Raw genomic sequence first — 23,637 nt, 5'->3', positions numbered from 1 at the left:
AGGGAATATAGGTGAATATAGCACCGGGTGGGGCAGTCGGGCCCAGCTCAAAGTCGGAGCGAACTGGTTTGCTCACAGCTGATCGTTGGAGCTACTGGTTCGTCCAAACCGGTCCAAACCGGTAGAATCCCACCCCTGCATGCTGGCCATATGACCAGGGAAATATCTTAGGACAATGCTGGGTCTCTCAACTAAAAGATGGAGATGTGTACTGCTCTTAGAATTGACACTACTGGACATTTTCTTAGATGCTAAAACATCTCTTTCCAATTAGAATACTGGAGACATAATTTCTTCTGGTCATTTACTTTCCCATTATCTCTTTTTCAAGGTGGCTGTTCAACCATGCCATGTGTACCTTCTATGCCTTCTGTGGAGTCCTCTTTGGTCTGTGCAGCCTCACCAGCTTGACTGCACTGAGCACCGTTTGCTGCATGAAGGTCTGTTATCCAGCTTATGGTAGGTGGGACATGCGTCTTAAATGCCCTTCCCTTGCTAACTGTCTTAATCTGAGTCCTGTTCATCTTGGCCCTTGTTCCATCATCCCAACCCTTTCCCAGGATCTTACAATCATGGATCTCTTTTTAAAAAAAAAAAAACCAAAACATTTCATTAGATTATAGAATAAAGTACAAAAATACAAAAGCAAATAATAGGACACACTGGGGAGGAGAAAGGGAAAGAAATGAGAGGGGAGGGAGAAAAGGAAAACAAACAGGGGTGAAATGCTACCAGTTTGCATGAACTAATAGGGATGATTGTCGTTAGTTCCATGAACTGATAGTAAAATAAAGCTTCCAAGAATCGTGCGGCTCAGCTGTGAGCCACGCGTTCATTAGAAGCTTTCCCCCCTGCTTTTTAAAGCATTTTTTTCCTGTCTATTCACCTGAACCTGCAGGAAAAAAATGCTTAAAAGGGGGGGAGGGTTTCATGACAATCAGCTGTGCCATGCGATCATGGGAACCTTTTCTTTCACTTTTTAAAGATGTTTTTAATAGCTATTCTCCCAAATCAGTAGTTTAAAAATGCTTTAAAAAGTGGGGGAAAAAGATTCTCACGATCGCACGGCACAGCTAAATCTTTTTTTTTCCCCACCACTGGTTCAGGCAAGTAGGTAATAAAAAATGCTTTAAAAATTAAAAAGTGGCCACACCCACCCAGTCACATGATCCACCACTAAGCCACGCCCAGAAAACTGGTGGCAAAAACTTTCACATTTCACCACTGAAAAAAACGGGTTGATTTCCAATTCACTATGCTGCAGTAGAATAAAGATTTAACATCAAACCTGAATTTTTTACTTTTCCATAATAATATAAACTAGCCATTTCTACAAAAACACAGCCATGGATCTCATAGCAATATCTCCTTTGGATATTTTTCCATTAGATAGTCTATTCATCAAGCCTTTGAAATAACAATAATTGGCATAAAAAAAAGAAGAAAACCAGCAGCTTCCAATTTTCCCTTTTCATTTGCATACAGTATTATTCTGCCCCCCCCCCTCCGTACACCAAGGCACTCCAAGACAAGATTACTGCTAGACAATTTATTCACAGTACATTAAACACACCGACAAGACTTTGGCAGCAATCCAGACTTCCAAGATAAGAAATACACACGAGAGCTTCTCCAGCATTGGTATATGAGTTGAATCCTGCAAACAGCCTCCTCCCAAAGTCTCTCCTTATATACTCTCTTGAGAGGAGCATAAGTACAACCACCTGGGTCCAATTATCTTCTGTATCTGCGTAGTTGCTCTCTGCACTTATCTGCCCGCCTTTGCCTGGTGTCTGGGACCAACTCCCTTTGGCTTTCACCGCTGCTCCATGCCTCAGGCACCTCCTGGTGGCCAACCAGTCTCTCTGGTCCCTGCTCGGAGTCTGAACCCTGACCAGGTTCCTCCACCTCTTCCAGAACCGACTCATAGGGCCCCTCACTGTCGGAGTCTGTTTGCAGCTCCACCGGCTCCTGCCAGGCCACAACACAGCATGTAGATTAGACTTCAGGCTTTTTTGCATTTAACCTGTAAGTTTTAAGGATCTGACAGAAGAGGCAACTTATTTTTTTTTCCCCTGCCAATCCCTGGGGTATCTTATAGTTTTTGTCCTCTTCTGTCATCTTTGGTCTCTTTCCAGCATCCAGACTAAATGCAATCACTTGTTACATCACTGGAAGAAAGTTTTTCATATTTATGATGATGACATAAAAATCCAAAATTGCTCATATCCAAAAAATGTTTTGATGGGAGGATCACGGAATCTAAAAACTTAAAGAATTCCCTTGCAAAGGTCAGTCAGTGCTAATTTCTCTGGACAGCAATTCAGTGGAAAAATTGGCCCATGTAGCAGCTTTCATCAGTATAGATCTTTTCACATTATTCACCAACCAGAAAGAGTACCAATCACTAAAAGGGAAGTGGGGGATTCAGAATGTACTGGACTCCTTTGGCAAGACTTAATGCACACGTTCTTTAGGTAGACAAACTAAGCAAATACAGTATATAAGCTTTGGAATAAATGGATTGAAAGAAAAATATATCCCAGATAGAGGAAAATGGCTTAATTTGTAGTCAAACTCTGGGAATTATGTCTAATACATTTCTTCCAAATCAAACTGGAATGAACAGAGTCAGACTTTAGTCAACAAATCTGTGTGTCGGCGGCCATCCATCCTATGCTACGTGTGATACCAGATTTATTTATTCTCATTAATGTGCATCAATATATTTTGCATACATTTGTAACACATTTTAAACCTGATTGAATCAGAATATGGGCGGTGGACTGAGTTTAAACTGAAGAGATGATGTGCCTTTGTAGAAATCATCACAAAGTAGAAATAGTTCTATATACTTTCAATCAATTTATTATAGTCTTAGACTATAGAACAAATAAAAACACTCAGTATATATAGAAATTAAAAATTCTAATATAAAATGATAAATAACAACTAAAATCTATAATAAAATCCACGACTTTGCAACTAACAACAACAACAACAAACCAAGGAGAGAAGCAATCTAGAACTAAGGAGAAACTTCCTAACAGTGAGACTAATTAACAAGTGGAACAGTTTGCCTTGAGAAGTTGTGTGTGCTCTCTATCTCTGGATGTTTTCAAGAAGAGATTGGACAGCCATTTGTCCAGAAATGTACAGGACAGTGATGGCGAACCTTTTTTGGCTCGCATGCCAAAAGCGCAGGGGGGGCGTGCGCAGGCGTGCCAGACCCATAATGCAATGCATGACCCCAGCGTGTATGCACACATGAGTACATGACCAGCGCTCCCCCCATTTTTTTTGCATGATTTTTTTGCCCTCCCCAGGCTCCAGAGGCTTTATAGGAGTCTGGGGAGGGCAAAAACAGCCCCCCCTGCCCCCCCCGGAGGCCCTCCAGAGGCTTCAGGAACTTCCCTGAAGCCTCCAGAGCACAAAAAAAAACGACCCTAAGGGCAAACCGGAAGTTCAGGAATGGACTTCCGGTTTGCTCGTAGAACCGATTTTAGCCCTCCGAAGCCTTCAGGGGCCTTCCGGAGGGTTCCTTGAAGGGTCCGGAGGATGAAAAATGGCCCTATAGACAAACCGGAAGTGACTTCTGGTCTGCTCATAGGGTCCTTTTTTTGTCCTCCAGAGCCTTCAGGGAAGCCTACGGAAGGCCACTGAAGACTCCGGAGGGCTAAAACCGGCCCTATGAGCAAACTGGAAGTCCGTTCCCGAACTTCTGGTTTGCCCATAGGGCTGGGTTTTTGTGCTCTGGAGGCTTCAGGGAAGCTTCTGAAGCCTCGGGGGGGTCTTCGGGGGCTGGGGGCTGTTTTCACCCTCCCCAGGCTCCTATAAAAACTCTGAAGCATGGGGAGGGCGAAAAATGGCCTCAAAAAAAGGCTGAAGTCAGCTGGCCAGCGCACATGCATGTTGGCCAGCTGACAGGGCAATGCCTCACGTGCCCTGACAAATGACTCCACGTGCCACCTGTTCGCCATCCCGGATATAGGACCTCCTGCCTGAGGAGGGGGTTGGATTACCTTCCAACGCTGTTATTCTGTTTCCCTTTAATACTCCAATTCTTAACATGGCTGGGTCTGGTTATTACTTAATGGGAGATCAGCAAGAAACATCAGACTTTAAGCTAGCAGCAAAGAGCATCCAGGGAGAAGTCAGTGATGAACCACTTCCAAATCCTTGCCAAGAAAATCACATATCAGGATTCCGATATGACTTGAGGACGTTGATTTGTGTCAACTGTACTTTGGGGTTTCTGGTGATTGATTTGATAAGATCAAAAAGAAAACTTATAAGTTGGCGCACAGTTTTTAAAATAAATATGCTGTACAAGCACAAGCACCTCTTTTTCCTTCTCTCCAACCACTCATCCTTTTATTATTGTAGACCAGCCTTTCTTTTATTCTGAGCCAACTGGGAAAATCCTCCACAAACCACAGTAAAAATGATCTAGCCCAGTCAGTATCAAAGGTTTAGGAAATATTGGAGAAGAGGGGCGGTAGGTGAAACCAAATGTAGCCAAATAAGCCCAATTCTTACAGCTAACTCCAAAATTAGTGAAATAAATTAAAAATAGAGAAATGCTTGCATAGCAAACATACTATATTGCTATTATGTCACTATTTATAATAGTATACATCTTACTTTCCTTTTGAAAATCTATCATGAGGAACTTCATTTACACAGTCAAGACGGTACTTAAAGGCCCATTCTTCCAAATTACAAAGTTGACTGGGAAAAATGGAGGAAAGAGCCGAAGACTAATTTTAGCTATTAACCATCAGCCACCAACCAGCCTCTCTCCCTTGTGCAGTTTTGGCTTGTCTTCTAAGTACCATGAAATAATTTTGTGGCCTCAATAGCTTATCTTTCCTCTAATGCACATTAGCTCGTTCCCATGAGGCAGTGAGTAAAGTCAGCATATCTCAAATTGCTTAGTTTCAAAGAAATGTTATTCCTATATATGTCTGAAGACTTGAATGGTGAATAGGGAGGGAGGGTTGGAGTTTTAAGTCTTTAAAGAATCAAAGGGTTTAAGATTTAAGAAAGAGATGAAAAGGGTAGAAAGGAATCTGGCACACACCGATTCTTAGGAAACAAATTTCAATTTATAGAGTTTGATTTTGGGTATAATACAAAGTCTCTGCTTTTTTTGGTCACGTGTTACATTTTTAAATATAAATAAATTACTTTATAGTGGTCATTAACCAGCACAACATTTTTAAATAGAGTTGTCTTCTGCAGTTTTTTTTTTTAAAAAACAGATTTACCAATTACAAATACAATCTAGGAGTAGTTTTTTCAATCTGAAAATGATAACCTTTTTTCCTGAAAAAAATTAAATGATGCGGCTGATATGGCTTCATGATTTCAATCCGTTCCTCAACTACTTTGAACATTTATTTTTGCTTCTTGTCCTCCAACTGTTTCAGCCTGGGATTTATACTTGATTAATTCTGCCATACTGTAGTCTTTTCCTTAATTATGAGCAAAAAAGAGTATTGCTTGGGGGGGGGGGAGTATGGAGAGAGAGAGAGAAAGAGAGAAGGCGGAGGGAGAGAGAGGGGAGAGAGAGGGGAGAGAGAAAGAGAGGGAGAGAGAGGGGGAGAGAGGGGGGAGAGAGAGGGGAGCGAGAGGGAGGGAGGAAGAGAAGACAGAGAGAGAGAGAGAAAGAGAGAGGGAGGGAGGGAGAGAGAGAAGTGGGGAGAGAGAGATGACTAATTGCCTGACCATTTCCATGCATATGAAGGGAAACCTCTCTAGTTTAAGTTCTTCATGCCACCATGACGCAGTCTAGAAAGGAGCTATTAATATAAAGAGCGTTTGTGCACATAACCTTATGGGCACTAGTTTTGATATCCACTGAATGCACCAAAATCATGGTGGAGCTAATTCTCCCTAGTTTTATCTCATACACAAACACATATGTGAGAGTCAATGAGTCAATCTGCCAATGTGCACTTGACCAACATGGTAGATTATAGTCAATAATAATTCTTCTTCTTCTTCTTCTTCTTCTTCTTCTTCTTCTTCTTCTTCTTCTTCTTCTTCTTCTTCTTCTTCTTCTTCTGCCATAATCATCATCGGCCATTGGCGACTGTGTTGGTGATCCTATTATTATCAACAGCCGCACCACAAAATGCTGTTTTGTACCTTCAATGAATGGCTACAACCTGCAGTGGATTGTTTTGGGATACCGCCAACCATTCCTGCCATAATACAATCTATATCTATTGCCTGTTTAAAGAAACAGTGTAGAACAATGAGTAATTGTTACTGTACAATGTAGAACAATAAGTATTTTGTACTTAAAAAGGAAATGATACAAAGGAATGAAAGGAAATATTTGCTCCTCAAACCTCCCAGCAGTTATGTTATGTAACCAGCAAAAAATCCTAGTTTGTGCATAACCAACATGGGGCCAATTTCTAGCATGCCTATAGATCACCCTTCTAATCTAGCACTCTTTTGATGTATCAAACTACCACTGAAAATAACTAAGGGAGTTGTGAAACAAGGCGAAATAGTCTTGTTCCAAACTGGCAAAGGAATAACAGCAAGTCTGCATACTCCCTGCCTATTTATGCAATTTATATGCAAAACATATACCAGAAAAGCTGGATTTGAAGAAGATGAGCACGGATTTAAAATTGGAGGAAGAAACATCAATAATCTGTGCTATGCTGATAACACCAGTCTGAGTGCTGAGAATGTAGATAATCTTCAAGGCTAGTAATGAAAATCAAAGACTATAGTGGGGGTTGGGGGAGAACTAAGATTAAATGTAAAGAAGCCTAAAGAAATGACAATAGATACATCAACTGACATCAATTGAGGTGGTGGATAGCTTTGCTTTTTAGAATCGATCATCAACAGCAAAGTCAAGAAATATCTCTCAGACTAGCTACTGGTAGGATTTCAATGAAAGCCTTGGAATGATGGATCTGAACCAAGAAAAAAAATAGAATCATTCAGCAATAGATTTTTCTGTGACATTCCATGAATGCAAGGCCTACTACTGACTTTGGAGAAACAGGAGAGAGTTGAACTTTGGTGCTGAAGAAGACATTGATCCTGGATAGCCAGGAAAACAAACTAATGAATCATTGAACAAATGAAGCCAGAATTCTCCTGGAAAGTACTATTGATGAAGCTCCATCTGTAATATTTTAGATATATCACCTAAAGATCCCCTTAAAAATCCATAATTCTTGGAAAAGTTAAAAGAAAAAAGAAACTAGCAGCAATGTGGATGGATTCAATTACAAGAGCAATCAATGTATCATTAAGAGACCTAAAAGGCCCTCCTGGGGACAAATCATTCTGGGGAGAATCTATATGATCACTAAGAATTGACAGTGACTTAATGGCATTTAATCAATAGGTGGAGTTCAGTGGTGGGTTCGGACTGGTTCCAGTAGTGGTTTGGCGGCCTGGGTCGTAGAACCGACAGTGACCCAAGCCTGCCACACCCCTGAACTGGTTATCCGGGTGGCACTATAGGCACCACCATCTTGTTTCAGTTGTTTTTCAGTTCTACGCATGCTCAGAACAATTTTAATTGCACTGCTCATGCATGTGCAGTGCATGCGCACGTGCAGTGCCCACACAAGCGAACCGGCAGTAGTGCCTGCCAGAACCCACCGCTGGTGGAGTTGTAGATCAATCATCTGGAAAGCACCAAATTGAGGAATGCTGCTGAAAACTATATATCCTTTTTCCAATATGATGGTTCAATTAAGGCTTTACAAGTGTGAAAAGTAGCCCTCAATATAGTTACAACCCCAATATACCACGCTAAAGATACCCAGGTATCCATTAAGTCAAGAAGGAGAATGCTAGACTTCCTGGGAGGAGCTTGCTGGTGGTGGCAGCAAAAAAATCAGCTGCCTCCGAATTCCTGGCTACGTACCTGTTTAGAGGATCTTCCATCTGACGTCTTATCAGGTTTTCTTATCCTTCAGGCAAGAAGGAAAGAAGAAATTGTTTTGCTGGCAAATGCTCTTCGATTTTTGCAGCTTTGTGCTTGCAGGGAAAGGGGGGCTAGCCCAAGGCAGAACGGCTGTCCGTGCTGGGAATTTCAAACTGCCTTGTGCAGGACAAAGTAGGTCTCCCCCACTCAGTTCCAAGTTTTGTTTGATTTAATCTTATCACGAGCTGAATCCATTTCCGTGGACAATAATTGTTTATCAACATTTTAGCTTCTTTTCTTTTTCTCCTCCGAAAAATTATTTACTTAGAGGCTTTTAAAATGGCGCCGAGCAGGCTGGTTTCTCCGGTAATAATGAACACTTTTTGTTAATCCTCACAAGAATTCACAAGAATTCAAAACAAAAGAGATTGCTTATCATATGTTTTGGTTTCACAATAGGCCAGCAGAAGCTTTTTAATTAGTTTCATTTCTACTCCTTCATTAACTTTGCTTATCTGGAAGTTAAATGGTGATGAATCTGCTGAACGGTCTTGTTACAATGTTTACTCACTGAAAGTTCTGCCAAGCCTTAAACTTCAAAATAAAAGCCTCTTTACTTAAAACTGCATATTCAGGCAATAGAGTTTTATTAACTGCAGGCAGATAAATTTTGAAATGGCTTTAAAACCAAATATTAACTTGAAGTTGTAAATTTTTTTCTTATTACTATTCAAAATACCAGCTTCAATTTTGTAAAAGGCTTTCTTATCCAGCTGCGTTACAAGATGCCGATTTTATAGCTTCTGCGTTTGATATATGACACACTCAATCAGCTCTATTCTCCTGAAGACTTCTCCTTATTAACTGTTAAAAGTCTATAAATAGTATCCCATTTAAAACCGAGGGGAGCAGAGACTTTGTTTGTTTGTGCGTTTTTTTATAATGGCTCCCAAATCGAAGCAGTCTAAGCGTCTCCTTAATAATACATCTCAAGAAATTGTTACAAAATCGCTGCCCTTGCCTCCCACGCCCTCTACTGGAGATCTCTTAATGCAAGAATTTCTTTTTGAAACCCTTAAAGAGTTCAGACAGGAAATTAAACAACTTTTATCGGACTTATATGATAAACTGGACGCCAAGATTGCTCAAACAAGGGAAGATACGATCTGAGTTATGACTGTTATGACAGATTATGTTTCTGAAATGGAGGACAAATTGGAACTTTTGGAAAAAACTAATTCTAATTTGACATCTAAAATTCAAACGTTACAACAGGAAGTTGAAAATGCTCAAAAACAACTCGTTATGATAAATTACAATAAGACTGCGTTTGCAATAAGAGTCAGAGGATTGCATGAAAAGGAACAGGAGAACTTGAAACAGACCTTTTTTTAGGCTTTCAGACGTTCGGTGGGAAGTCCGGGATTTAACTTTGATTGGCAGATTCAAAAAATTTATCGCCAGAACTCGTGTGTAGCAAAACAACGACAGCTTCCGAGGGACATAATTATATATTTCACCACAAGAGAATCCAGAAATGCGATAATACAGAAGTTCTACAATAACAGGCTGCGAATCGATGGACAGGACTTGATTGTTTTTAAAGAAATACCATCTGAAATATTAAGAGCAAGGAGAGACTACACTTTCTTAACTGAAAAACTCAGAGATTCTCAGATACAATATAAATGGGAAGTGCCATCTGGTATCACAGTCACATTTGAGAACCAAAAATATCGTCTCAATTCTGTTTGCGAAGCCCGAGATTTTTACAACAAAACTCTGAAGGCGGGACTTCCTGACTTACCTGGACTTGGAGAAAGACAAGGAGAAGGAGAAGATAAGTAGCGGGACATGTGGCTACAAGGCGGAGGGTGTTGTTTTCCCCTTCCGGAAGGGCAGAAGAGTAAAGAATAAAGATCCAGCTATGCCTTTAAAATACTTCTTAAATTTTTAATTTGAATAAAATTTCAGGACTCCTGTCTGGTATAAAATGACAAAGCTGTATACCGATGAAGAGATATTGAGACTGAAAGAAGCGGTGCTGAATTTGGACATATATTGTATGGGACTTATATAAGACTTGTTTGAATCTTAATTTAAACTGCGCATGATCTATTCTTTGGGGCGAGGAGAGCGGAGATCATAGTTTTTTTTGGATTGTGGTTTGGGATGAATGGAGTCGGGTGGCGTGGGGTAGATGGAAGGGTAGTGAAAGTTCAATTAGATTACCTTGATCCAGAATGTAAGCTGATTTTTGTATAAATTGTTATTTGAATACAAGGTTAAGAAAGATTATCCGGAGAGTCTACACGAGGGTGGAGTAAATATGGGAGGAGCAATGGATGAGGATAAAATATATATGCGGACACGGGTAAAGGCAGGATGGGAGGTATAGAATTTATATGCGGAAGCAGGTAAAGATATTGTTTAAGATTTTAAAAATAATGAGAAGCTGAGGTTAATGTTAGAGAGTATATTGACTTCTCTTTCTTGGGGGGGGGGGTTCCCCCCCCCTTTTTTTTCCTTTTATTATTCTTTTCTTTTTTGTTCTTTATTTTTTTTATTTTTTTTTATTTTGTAACTTCTAATCTATTTGGTTTCAATATACTCCAGACTTTGCTTGATAAAGAACGATGCCGGGAATGGGACCTGGGAAGTCGGAAGGGGGTCAGGTAGGGGGGTTCAGGGGGTGGGTGGGGGGGGGAGGGTGGAAATATAGACTCAATTTTCAGAACAATGAATGCACTTGGATACTGTTGCTTTTTTTCCTTTTTCTTTTCTTTTCTTCGTTCTTTTCCTTTTATTTTTCTTTTGTTTTAGTACAAAACAAATAGACTAATGAATACTAGAAATACACCGAAGCGAGGTGTAGAGGGAAAGAAGAGGGGGGAATTAAGAGGGAGTGAGAAGGGAATGTAAGGAGGGTGAGATGGTGGGAAGGGGAGAAAGGAATGGCTGAGGGGGAAGGGAAGTAGAAGAGGGGATTGTTGGAAGGGGGAAATGAAAGTTGGAGGGGTAGAAGGAAGGGTGTATGTAGGATAGAAGTGTTATGAGTTGTTTATTGTTCCTTTTTTTTTAACTGCACAGTATTTAAGTGATTGTATAAAGGAAAATGAAAATGTAATAAAAGAATCTTTGAGAGGAAAAAAAAAACAAGAAGGAGAATGCTAGAAATTTAACAAGAAAGTACTTATTTTGAGAATGCAAAGGTATTTGACTAATTAAATTAATCCCTTATTTGGTGGTTTATGATTCAGCACTCACCAGTTGCCTTTTGAAAAGCATATTTGGGACAACTGGATGATTGAGAATCACCATAGACAAAATGGTTGTAGCTTAACTGGAGTTAGTCCATAACACAAATCTTGCACTATTCAAAGACTAGCAGATGCATCATAGCAAACAGCTGTGGATATTGTATTGTGGGGGTTAGGATGTCTAAGAATCTTTGGTGTTTCTGATATACAACCTATGGTTTCACCTGCTTATCAGTGGTGGGATTCACAATTCTTTTACTACCAGTTCTGTGGGCATGGCTTGGTAGGTGTGGCATGGTTTGTTGGGTGCGACTTGGTGGGTATGGCAGGGGAAAGATACTACAAAATCTCCATTCTCTCCCCACCCCACTAATCTGCTTTCCAGCTCTGTTCTCCTGGGCAGGGCAACAAAAGAAGACCCATCTGGCACTTGGGAGACAGCGAATAGATGTGGGCGGGGCCATCCAGACATAGTATTTGCTGAACTACTGTGTTCAGCAACTACTCTGAACTACTACTTTCTGCTAGGTTCTTTAGAACTGGTCAGAACCGGCTGAATAACACCTATGCTGCTTATCCCAAATTGATTCCAAACAACTTCTTTATTTCTAGCTAGCAAGTCTAAAACAGGACATAATGAATAACATTCTATTGTATTAGGCATTGATATGATATATGCTTGGCTTTATAAAGCAGGCACTAGGTGTCTACAAAATCACTCACCTTGAAGTAAACAGAAGTTACTTTTATTATACAAAGAGAATACAGTCCTCAAATCCAAATCTTTTGATCAAACCTGACATTACAAATAATGTGTCAAAAGACCTTCTGAAAATACTGGCCAGTGCAGCTTGACATGTCCACACAAATATGCAATTTTGTGTTTAAAGGCCATTCGTCAGAATAGTTGGTACAGCTTTTTGCAAGAAAGCAGAGGGACAACTGTGCATGCAAATAATGTTTTTAAAAATAATCTCCAGCAGTTCTTTGGGGGGAAAAAAAGGTCATTCAGGCACTATGTAAATCTCAGAACCAAAAGACTGAATCTTTTCCCTTGGTGGTTAGTATATTACTTGTTCCCTGAGATCAAATTATCTGGAAAACAAAAACTGAGAATAATCATAGTTACTCTAAATAATGATACTGGTTGTGATTGTAAAGGCTGAAATAGCGGTTAATAAGATAAGGCAACAACAATCCTCCACTTCAGGGATGGGGGTCAAAAATGTAAAAACAACACTCACACACTTGCAATCTAAGCCTGCCCCCCCCACGCATTGTGATATTCCAATCACATGACTGTTGCTCTGATCACAAGGTTGATTCCCTCTCACTAGACAGTTTCCCCCAATCTCTCATGTATTCCAAATTATAAACATACTTTCCAAATCCAGAACTACATGAACAATTAATGTTATCCATTCAGTGGTGTCCCACTCTTGGTGATTCTATGGGCCAGGTCTCTCCACATCATCCAATTTTGCACTAATCTTTTGAGTTTTTCTATGCGCTGGCTGATGTCAGCTTTGATAGTGATGTACAAATTATCAAATTCAAATGCTTCACACACTCTGTTCCCTTTTTATAGTCATTCCATGTAGCCTGCTTAGGCAGGAGAAATATTGAGGGGTGAGATTTTGGCTTACTTTGAGCTTACTTGATTGTTTTGCGTGCAGATCTAGGTAACATCTTCAGCAACACCTTCAGTTTGAGGGTGAGTAGGATTTGTTGCATGTTTACAGATAGTAGTTTCCCATTCCAGTTTTATAGACAGTAAACAACCAATCTCACAGAGTACAAGATCCATAAAAATGATACTAACCTTTACCTCCGGTTCACAGATTAGATTGGATTGGATTGGACTGGACTGGACTGGATTGAAACCTGTTACTGTTTCACTGAACTCAATAGGATTCTCTTCTCAGTAAACATGCATAGAATTTAGGAAGTTGTTTTTGTAGGAATAAAGCAATTCAGCTTTAAGAATTAACTCAAAAGATAAACAACAGAGAAAGGGTCTAATTTTAAGTTTTAATTCACTGTTGATTTTCTTTTGATGGTTCTGGATCCAAAACAAGAAGAAACAAAATGAATTTTATGGTGCCTCGTTTAAAACATATAATGGGGAGCTACTATAGGAAGCTGCCACATATTGACCTACTATCATTTAATCATTTAATTGAGTATAATCAGGATATACCACCAGGGGCTTGGACAGTAAATTTCCCAACTATATTGAAGGAGGAACTTTTATGTAAAACCTGGTTTTGTCCCTGGATAATACATATCCATGATGTAACAATAGATGTTATTTTATGAATCAGCAATGGGAAGGGGAAGGACTAGAAAAAAATCAATTTTGAATGACTCATATGTGAATTTTCATCACAATTCTTACAAAGTGCAAAAGAGGTTCATAGTACACCTTAAATAAATATGGGGTCGGCTTTATTTTGGGACCTCAGTAATTCACCTGCATATCATATGTGTAAGACCTGAATCTGTTTTTAACAGTTTCCCCATTTTTAGCTTTAGCGATCTATCTTGTTGCATTGTTCTTTTTACAACTTCTAGGACTCATTTTTCTTTGGTATCTGTAGAAGACAGCAATGGCCTTCTCTTATAACATTCACTCCATAAAAACAACCTCCATGGTGTGCCTAACTAAAAATGGCTTTGTTTCCTCTTTAGGGATATAGCTTAGAGATAAAACATAAGCTGTATTTACAACTAGATCCAGGTTTTCTCTCTGATATTTCCAGACAGAATTAGTATAGAAATATAGTTTATGACAAGGGTATCACTAAGAAATGGTGTTGTGGATTGTGAGTGGAACTGGCAGCAGAGTCAGACAGTGAGGAGGTTGGGGAGGAACATGGGCCTGTCCTGGAGTCTGGGGAAGGTTCTGATGAGGGCTCTGTGTTGGAGGCAGAGAGGGGGTCAGAGCCGTATGCCAGTTATAAGATGCCTTCAGAGTCAGACATCAGTGAGGCAGACAAACAGCTGGAGCCTGTTCCCAGTGTGCGCATGCGCAGAGTTGTCCGCCGAAGGGAACAACTAAAGAACAGAAGTCAATTTGGGAGTAAGGCCACAGATGGAAGATCAATGGCCCCTCCCAGAGGAAATAAAAGAGGAGCGAAAGGGGAATGGAGTTTGCAGGAGACAATTAGTTCACTAATTGGTTTGTGACTCTCCGAGATTCCTTGCCACGTTCTGCAGATATTGGCCTGTCAGCTCTCCAAGCCAGATAAGGTCTGTGACTGTAAATCCTCCCTCGAAAGACTTTGCTGGATGTGAATGAGCAGAATTCACAGTAAATTAATAAAATAGGGTTTTTTTTAATCAAGATGAGTTTCTTCATGCTCTTGGGAAGCCTCGGTCAGGTTCCCAAAATCAATGAAGTAGCTGTGATTGTCTTATCCAAGTGACATGCACAGAAAATGGGCAAAATTTTGATTGCATCATCACTGTTGACAGAAGATAGATTCCCATATTATTTCTATTAGAAGACCTTGTATAAATAGTCTTCAGCTTAGAACCAGACATTTACCACTGTCCTGAAAAAAAAGGGACTTATGACGACCCAGATTCAATGTTCCGATGGGCCCCTCCATGGTCATGTGACCAAACTTCAGGTGCTTGGCAACACCTGCATTTACAGCCATGCAAAGTCCCACAGTCACATGACTGTGTTTTATGGTGGCTCTGCGAAAAAAAACGGTACTTCCAATGTTTGGCAAAAGCGCACCCATTGGTTCACTTAACCATTGCATCCACTTTACAACAGTCACATTTGCTTTATGACATCATGTTCATTTAACAACCACCAAGAAAAACATTGTGAAACTATTCTACCAGTGTCGTAAGTGTAGTGGACTATCGATGCTTCCATCCCAAGACATTTCAGTCAGCACTGTTGAAAAATTGACTTCCTCAGTTTCTCACTGAGCTAAAAAGTAAAAATAAATGTATTTCCATTTATATTTTAGACCAGGGGTGTCAAACTCAATTTCATTGAGGGCCACATCAGAGTTTGTCTTTGACTTTGGGATGGCATGGGGGCATGGCCAGGGTGGATGTGACCTGCTTGATATCACTCCTGTTGGAAGTGCCTTTGGAGCACGGGTGAAATTCAGCAGGTTCTGGCAGGTTCTGGAGAACCGGTAGCAGAAATTTTATGTAGTTTGGAGACCCGGCAAATATCACCTCTGACTGCCCCCCCCCCCCATCTATTCTCTGCCTCATGAGTCCCAGCTGATCAGGAGGACATGGGGATTTTGCATTGACCCTCGCCTGGAGTGGAGTAGGAATTGAGATTTTGCAATATCCTTCCCCTAGGAAGGGTGTGGGAATGGAGATTTTGCAGTATCCTTCCCTGCCACGCCCACCAAGCCCACAGAACCAGTAGTAAAAAAAAAATGAATTTCACCACTGCTCTGGAGGTCCGAGTGCTCTGCCAGCGAAAACAGGCTCCCGAGCTCTGTTTTGGCTGCGATGGCTTCCTGCAACCCTCTGCCAGCAACAATGGAGCTTGGGAGTGCTTCCTCGCAAGCTCTGTTTTCTGCTGTGATAGCCTCCTGCAATCCTCTGCCAGTGAAAACAAAGTTCAGGGGGGCCATATACAGCCCTCCCAAGCTCCATTTTGGGTGGCAGAGGCACTGCGGGCCAGTCCTTCACTGTTTCCAGGGCGACTCCACGGGCCAGATCTAAGCACCCTGCGGGCCGGATCTGGCCCTCTGGCCTTGAGTTTGACAACCCTGTTTTAAACTGTTAGCTTTGATTATTCTGCCCTGTCTGTTTTCTTTTTTCCATTTCAGGCAAAGAATCCTTTAAACGAATAAACAGATTGCCTTATTGGGAAAAGCTCTGATCCGTCTCCTTCCCTTTCTTTCTTTAGGCAATAAATTTTCTCCGCCATATGCTGGGGTCTTGCTAGCCTGTGTCTGGATTTATGCATTCATCTTCGCAGCGGCTCCTCTGGCTGACTGGGGCAGTTATGGGCCAGAACCCTATGGGACTGCTTGCTGCATCAAATGGAAAGCCTCAACCAGAGAAGCCAAATTCTACATCATGGCCCTCTTTGTCTTCTGTTACATCATTCCATGCATCCTGATAATCATCTCCTACTCACTCATCCTTTGGACAGTGAAAGTGTCCAGAAGAGCAGTGAAACAGCACATGTCACCCCAGAGCAAACCTAACAGTGTTCATAGTCTAATTGTCAAGGTAAGGATTGAAGCATGATGTGGATAGGTTTCTGATGCCCATATGGAAGCAGTTTCTTTAGAAAATCTCTTAATTTTAGGTTTTGTATTCTGGGATGTTTTCCTGCAAGAAGGGAAATAATCCCAAATAGTACTTCAATTTACTGACAAAAACCACCAACTGAAGGATGTTATATAAGCATCAAATGGGAGAATGAATTGTGTTAAGATGGAAAGCCAATCTCTCCATTCCAACTCGGGCTCTGGGCTTCCAAAGCTATAGCATTTTTTTTTCCAGAGTATAAAGAGGGTAAAAATTTGGATGGGTCTTATACGCTGAATGTAGCCCCACCCACCCACCGCCCCCCACCCTTTGGCCTCTGTCTCCCAGCGATTTACCTCCTGGCAGCAATCGGGGAAAATGAGGCTTGGAGAGGCGGCAATAGGTTATGGCAATCCCTGCAACAGCTGATGATCGGGAAGTCCGATCATTGAAGGTGAAACTTGCTGTTTGCTCCACAAGGCAAATTGCTGGGAGGCAGAGGCAGATTTTTTTTCTTGTGCTAATCAGGCTGTTTGCTGCTTGCTGCAAAGAGGTAAGTCAATAACTATAAATGCCTAGAGAATGTTCAAATTATTAGACTTGTTTTTAAAGACTGCTTTATTATTGTTCTAGACAACTTAACAAAATGAAGAAGCTTTTTAAAATAAATGCCTGATCTGAAGAAGCCCAATGCTATTGTATCTTCTTTTAAATAACAGAGAATAACTATACTTCCAGAAACCCACATCAATTTTAACAGCATATGTACAAGTATAGTCTGAAATGTAACACCACAAACAGTGGATATCATCTGTACTGTTTACTGTTTGTTGCAAGGAGGCAAAATGCTGGGAGGCAGAGGCAGATTTTTTCCCTTTGTTTTCCTCTCCAAAAGCTAGGTGTATCTTATACTTCCGAGCGTCTTATACTCCGAAAAATACTGTAATCTGTATCTTCAAAAAGTATGCATCTATAACAGATACAAAATACATACTGTAATTCACATCATTTGCAAAAATGATGTCCTGATGCATACAACATCATTTCCCTTTGCAACAAATATCTGGGCTTGCTTACCCCTTTTTTCAGCTTTGGGTTGTTATGTATTTGTTATGCAGGGTTCAAGATATGTGAGGGATGTGGTGGCTCAGTAGCTAAGACACTGAGCTTGTCAATCAGAAGGTTGGCAGTTCAGCGGTTCGAATCCCTAACACTGCGTATCGGAGTGAGCTCCCCTTACTTGTCCCAGCTTCTGCCCATCTAGCAGTTCGAAAGCACGTAAAATGCAAGTAGAAAAATAGAGACCACCTTTGGTGGGAAGGTAACAGCGTTCCGTGTGCCTTCGCCATTTAGTCATGCCAGTTACATGACCACGGAGACATCTTCGGATAGCGCTGGCTCTTCAGCTTTGAAACAGAGATGAGCACCTCCCCCTAGAGCCGGAAACACCTATGTGTGGTGGAACCTTTACCTTTACCTATAAATCATGTTTTCCTCAAACATAATCTAAGCAATAATTGGCTGAGTTCCCATAGCATATTTAAATCCTAAACCATGTTTTACAAACCACAGAGCTTAGAGTCACAAAACATTCTGACCAAAAGGAAACAAACTATTTTACAGGCAAGCCTCTACTTACAACCATTCCTTTAGCAGCCATTCGAAGTTACAACAGCCCTGAAAAAAACCATCGTAGCATTCCCACAATCACATAATGTATTGTATTTTGTGGGGTATAAGATGCACCTTTCCACCCCTTAAAAGAGCATGGAAGTGTTAGTGTGTATTATACACTGAATACAGCCATTTTTTGGCCTCCTGAAACCCCACAACCCATTTTTGCTAAAAACAGGCGAAAAATGGACCGTTTTTTGCAAAAACTAGGACGTTTTTGCCTTTTTTTTCTTACTTACCTGTTCAAAATCTTGGTGCTTCTTATACACCGGTGCATCTTATAGTCCAAAAATATGGTATTTATGATGGTTCCACCCTTCTGAAGTCAGGTGATCATCATTTGCAATCTTCCCAGCTGGCTTCTGACAAGCACAATCAATAGGGAAAGTCGGATTTGCTTAACGACTGCAGTGATTTTCTTAACATCCATGACAAAAGTCTATGGAGATTCTCAGCCATCCAGGTCATGGTTCCCCCAAAGGTGCTTTTTCAAGAGGCAACTGGATTTTCTGTTTTTTTCCTTGAAGATGTTTCACTGCTCAAGAGGGTGTCAATCTGCTTAGAATGCTATTCTAAGTCGCACAGCTGGGGTATCTACTTTCAGTGACATCCCTGCTGCTAGTCTAAATGCACCCTTTCTTGCCAATGGTTTATTCTTCCAGAATCCCTGGGAATCCTCATATGAAGAATCTTCAATTTGGGGAACTTTTTTAAAAAAAAATGCTTCCCCCACAAAAATGCCATTGGAAGACAGAGGTGGCGTGATGAATCAGGCACAGCAGCAGGCAAAGATAAAATGAGAGAGAGAGAGTTCTATTACATCAGGATGATTTGCTCATTCATGTTGCACGGCTGCCTGTCATGATTTGACAACTTAATTTAAATGTGTACACACCTTACCCTCTTGATCGGCAAGCAGTATGTCAGCAGCATATCACAACCTGCTTATCTAAAGAGAAGAGAAACTCCAGGCCTTGTTTATCATCTGGTTGAATGCACTAACCAATTCACCAGTTGAATTAATTAACTCATTAATTACAGGCTAATTAAATATACACGCCAGCAGCATATTATTTTGAGCTGCGGTAGATAGTTTCTCTCCAGAAGTGCGATAGATACTTATTTATCTTCCGGCAGCTAGATCTCTTGAGTACAGAATGATGCTATGATGATGCTATTCAGCTGCAGCACATTGCTTAGCTCTAATGCAGTCCTGCTTCTATAGGAGAAGCAACTGGAAACATTGGAAAGAGCAATAGCAATCACTTCTCTACTGTTGCCCAGAAAATATGGATCTCTCCATTTAATCCCCAGAAGTCAGTTTTAATTCCAGGGAGATTTTACCTTTTCTTTTAAAGAAACAAAGCAAAATTTCATGCACAGGAAATGCAAGAAACTAATGTTTTCACATTCAGTACATTACCTGCAAAGGTAATGCCCATATAGACATTACCATGCTGAACAAGGGAAGGAAGGAGGGAGGGAGGGAGAGAGAGAGGGAGGAAGGAAAATTGAAAGGGAGGAAGGAAAGGGGAAGGAAGGAAGGAAGAAGGAAGGGGAAAGAAAGGAAGAAAGAAGAGAAGGAAGGAAGGGGAAGGAAGGAAGAGGAGAAGGAAGGGGGAAGGAAAGAAGGGGATGAAAGGAAGGAAGGGAAGAAGGGGGAAGGAAGGGGAGAAGTGAGGGAGGGAGGAAGGAAAGAAGGAAGGAGGAAAGAAGGAGGAAAGAAGGAAGGAGAAGAAAGGAAAGAAGAGGAGAATGGAGGAAGGGGGAAGGAAGGAAGGAGGAAGGAAGGAAGGAGAGGAGAAGGGAGGGAGGAAGGAAAGAAGGAAGGAAGGAAGGGTCTGAAGTTGATAACCTTCCATTTTTTATCACAGAAAAGACTGTGTGGATACTAGAATGCTTCCCTATTGTTTGGAATTGATTCAAGCAGACTAATGTGGTTGGATGTACAACATACTTGATGGTGAAGTCACCTTTTTGTTCTAAGAAGCCCAGGAAACAGAGACATTTAGATTGTCTATTTTTAAGGAACATCTCAGTACTCTCAGTGCATAACCACACTCTATATCAGGGGTAGTCAACCTTTTGTATCTCTGTTAGTAGTAAAAGTTTCTTACCACCCACCAGTTCCACAGTAATGGTGATTTATAAAGTAGGGAAGTCAATTAAATTAAAAAAGGAAAGTGTTTCAGTATCAGACAAAACTCCTACCGCCCACCATGAAAGCTGGAATGCCCACAAGTGGGCGATGGGGACCAGGTTGACTATCACTGCTCTATATTGTTTCAGGAAGTCCTGAGAATTACAGTCATTTAAAACTAATGCCTATTTGTAGTAACTCTGACCCTAAAATATTCAGTAGAGATTGTAAGACTTCTGCACTGGCCTGCCACAAAGCTCAATGTTCAGCTAGATTCTACTGTATAAGCTTAATCAAAATGAAGACTGGCTAAGTTATGGATGGTTGAGTTATAGACTTGAGTCACAAATCACAATAAGCCATTGCTTGCTTAACCATGATTTCCTGAATAAATTATAATTGGCTGGGTTTATGTATTACATTAACCCAAACCAATCAAGCCGCACCCTATCTTATTGCAATGTAGGAATCTCCTTACATAAACTTAAAATGAAGCAAAATGTGGAGCATATTACGATTTTCCTCTTGGTTCTTCCCTCTCTTTTCCAGCTCAGTGTTTCTGTGTGCATTGGATTTCTGGCTGCTTGGACCCCCTATGCCATTGTTGCTATGTGGGCAGCATTTGGCGATGCCAGCAAAGTGCCAATCCTGGCCTTTGCCCTGTCTGCTGTCTTCGCCAAGTCCTCGGCCACCTACAACCCTCTGGTGTATCTGCTCTTCAAGCCCAACTTCCAGAAGTTCCTTTCTAAAGACCTCTCCTTCTTCCAGGCAGTGTGTGCAGTCTGCTGTTGTGGCCGGTCCAGGGTCATCACCCTCCGATCCTTCCACACGCCAGATGGCCGGGCTTCCATGAGATTCTCTACTGCTTTCACTGACCACCGTGGATCCTGTAGGAACTGTTCTGACACCTTTGAATGCTTCAGCAATTATCCCCGGTGCTATAGGCTCACCCAGAAATCTGACACAGCCTCCAAGACTAACCCTCTTGCAATTCTGAGAGATGGAAGAGCTTGCCGGCCAAGTTTCAAGCGAACTGTGCAAGTCATGGTGCTCATGACCAAAAAAAAGACTGGAATAGGGACTATGAATGTGGCTGGAGATGTTCTGCCTTCAAACATTGTGAGAGATCTCATGTAAGCATGGTAAGAGGAAAGGGTTCAAAACAGGGGTGAAATGCTCTGAAGGCTGCTACCGGTTTGCTTCGCGCACATATGGCCACCAACAGAATTGATCATCAGAGCTACCAGTTCAAGTGAACTGGTCATTCCGACGATCAGCTGTGTGACAATCAGCTGTGCTGCACAATCGCACAGCACAGCTGATTGTCACACAGCGGATCGTTGGAGCTACTGGTTGGCCCAAACCAGTAGTAAAAAAATGCTACTGGACAATCAGCTGTGCAACAATCAGCTGTGCCACACGGTTTCTAATCATGCAGCACAGCTGATTGTTGCACAGCTGATCATTGGAACTATCGGTTCGCCCAAACCGGTAGCACTTTTTTACTACCAGTTTGGGTGAACCGATCCAAACCGGTAGCATTTCACCCCTGGTTCAAAGGCAGGGGTTGGTCCTTTCTATCCAGGTCCACCTTCCACTACCTAAAGCTATCCAGATATTTGATTTATCATTTTCATCATGCCCAGTTAACATGGTAAAGCTGGGAAAGGGTTTTTTTTTAATCTACCTAAAAAATCACCTTTTATCCTTACATACCATTGTTCCCAAAATGTTCTTTGCAAATTATACATTTTTTTAAATAGATGTAATTTTGTATCGGCAATTTTGCATCTATAAGGGGGGAAAAAATCAACAATGCCAAGCCTCCAAACAAAACAGGATCTAAAGATCCTTCTGGCATTTATGACATCAGAGTATCACATGCAGGTTTCTTACCTGTTCAATCTGTACTGCACTGTGAGTTATTTGCATAGCTCACTTTCAGTCAATCCACGCAGATGATGCTGAAAGTAGGAATAATTAATTGCAAAACAAAAATAATTCAATCAAATTAGATTGATAAGAGCTCAGAGACGTAGGATCACTTGCTTATCAGATGTGCTGACAAAATTACATAATAACTTGGATACGTTTTACATCTGTTATTCCAGTGGATTCTATGGCTCCTACAGTCACAGTGCTGATGTTTGCTGTAATATCTTAGCTAGATTTCCCTCAGGCCCATCATATTTTTAAAGATCAATTCATGCCAGCACAGAACCAATCCAGTGTGTTGACTCAGATATTACTCATCTAATTTCCCACGTTTTGTTTTTCCTATTTATCCCGCCTTTAAGGATGATTATGACAGTTTATTAATGATAAAGAACATTGATTTCTCATAAAGTATTACATGGTAGAAAGCTAAGAAATCTAAGGTGCTATTACAACAGATGTTCCACCCTGTCCTCTACAGCCTTAATATCAGTTGTGGGACTCAATCATGAAAAGTTACTGTTTCCACAATTTTACCTGAGGGGTAAAAAAATGACATCTTTCTACCTCACACAAGAGGCTTAAGTTGAGGGAACATCCTAAAAAAAACTGCAGTTCTTCAAGCAAGTAAGCATTCAATAGTACTACTTCTCATTTAAATCCATCACCGTCTGAGAAAAGAACTACTACTCAAAACATAGTGAAGAATTTTGACCAATGGTCATTTCATGCCCAAAACACGGCATTGAAAATAATGGCCTCCAAGGACACAGCATTCTCTATGGTTGGGCTATAAAGATAAAGTCTGGGTTTTATAATGAGCTCCCAAGGCATTTGGTCATCACCGTAACAACAAGGAAAGGGAGGGATGTCCTTAGAAGGGAGGGACTAGATGTGAAGATTATTTTTTTTAAAAAATATATAGTATTTCTCTCCATCTAAAAAGGACAATCCCATTCCTTTCATGTTGGCACATATTAAGAAAGCTAAGTGCCAATGAAATGGCAGGACTCTGTAATAAATAGCTTAAACTCACTAGAGCCTTTTTGGTGACAGCTATTATGCAATGTTGCTCAACAAAAAAAAAGGAGCAAATAGGACATCGGCAATGTTGTTGTGTCTGGTTAATTCCCTCCTATTTCTCAACCTCCACTTTCTAAAAGGTACAACAGAATCAACATATTTAATGGCATATTTTAAAAATATGCCATTAAAACAAGGAAGGACAACATTTCCTTTATTTTTTTTAAAGTATATCTTAAATAAGGAGATTGCTGTATTTTTTTTAAAAAAAACAGCAATCTGTTAACATCTTTAATGATTCTCCTCATAAAATATAGAATACAGAAACTTGGCGGATATACGTAACAACATTGGGACATGAACAGTAGTTATTTTCTACAAGAAAGAACAATGGGGATGAATGAAATTCTGAACCATTCATGCATTTGTAGGAATTAAGGGAAAGC

General features: G+C 40.8%; 1 protein-coding gene across 1 annotated transcript in view; it reads left to right on the top strand.

Annotated features, from left to right (window-relative positions):
- LOC116508734 (opsin-5-like) overlaps positions 1 to 21,370 on the top strand; it is a 33,730-nt gene extending 12,360 nt beyond the window's left edge. Inside the window, exons 3-5 of the mRNA XM_032217385.1 lie at positions 332 to 459; positions 16,070 to 16,398; positions 20,783 to 21,370. Of these exons, the coding sequence (XP_032073276.1) occupies positions 332 to 459; positions 16,070 to 16,398; positions 20,783 to 21,370 (1,045 nt within the window). The remainder of the gene's footprint in view (positions 1 to 331; positions 460 to 16,069; positions 16,399 to 20,782) is intronic.
- Positions 21,371 to 23,637: the final 2,267 nt, after the last annotated feature.

This window comes from Thamnophis elegans, chromosome 5 (assembly GCF_009769535.1).
Source record: "Thamnophis elegans isolate rThaEle1 chromosome 5, rThaEle1.pri, whole genome shotgun sequence".
Taxonomy (NCBI): Eukaryota; Metazoa; Chordata; class Lepidosauria; order Squamata; family Colubridae; genus Thamnophis; species Thamnophis elegans.
Note: the sequence above shows the minus strand (reverse complement) of the source record. Positions and strands in the feature narration are given on the sequence as shown.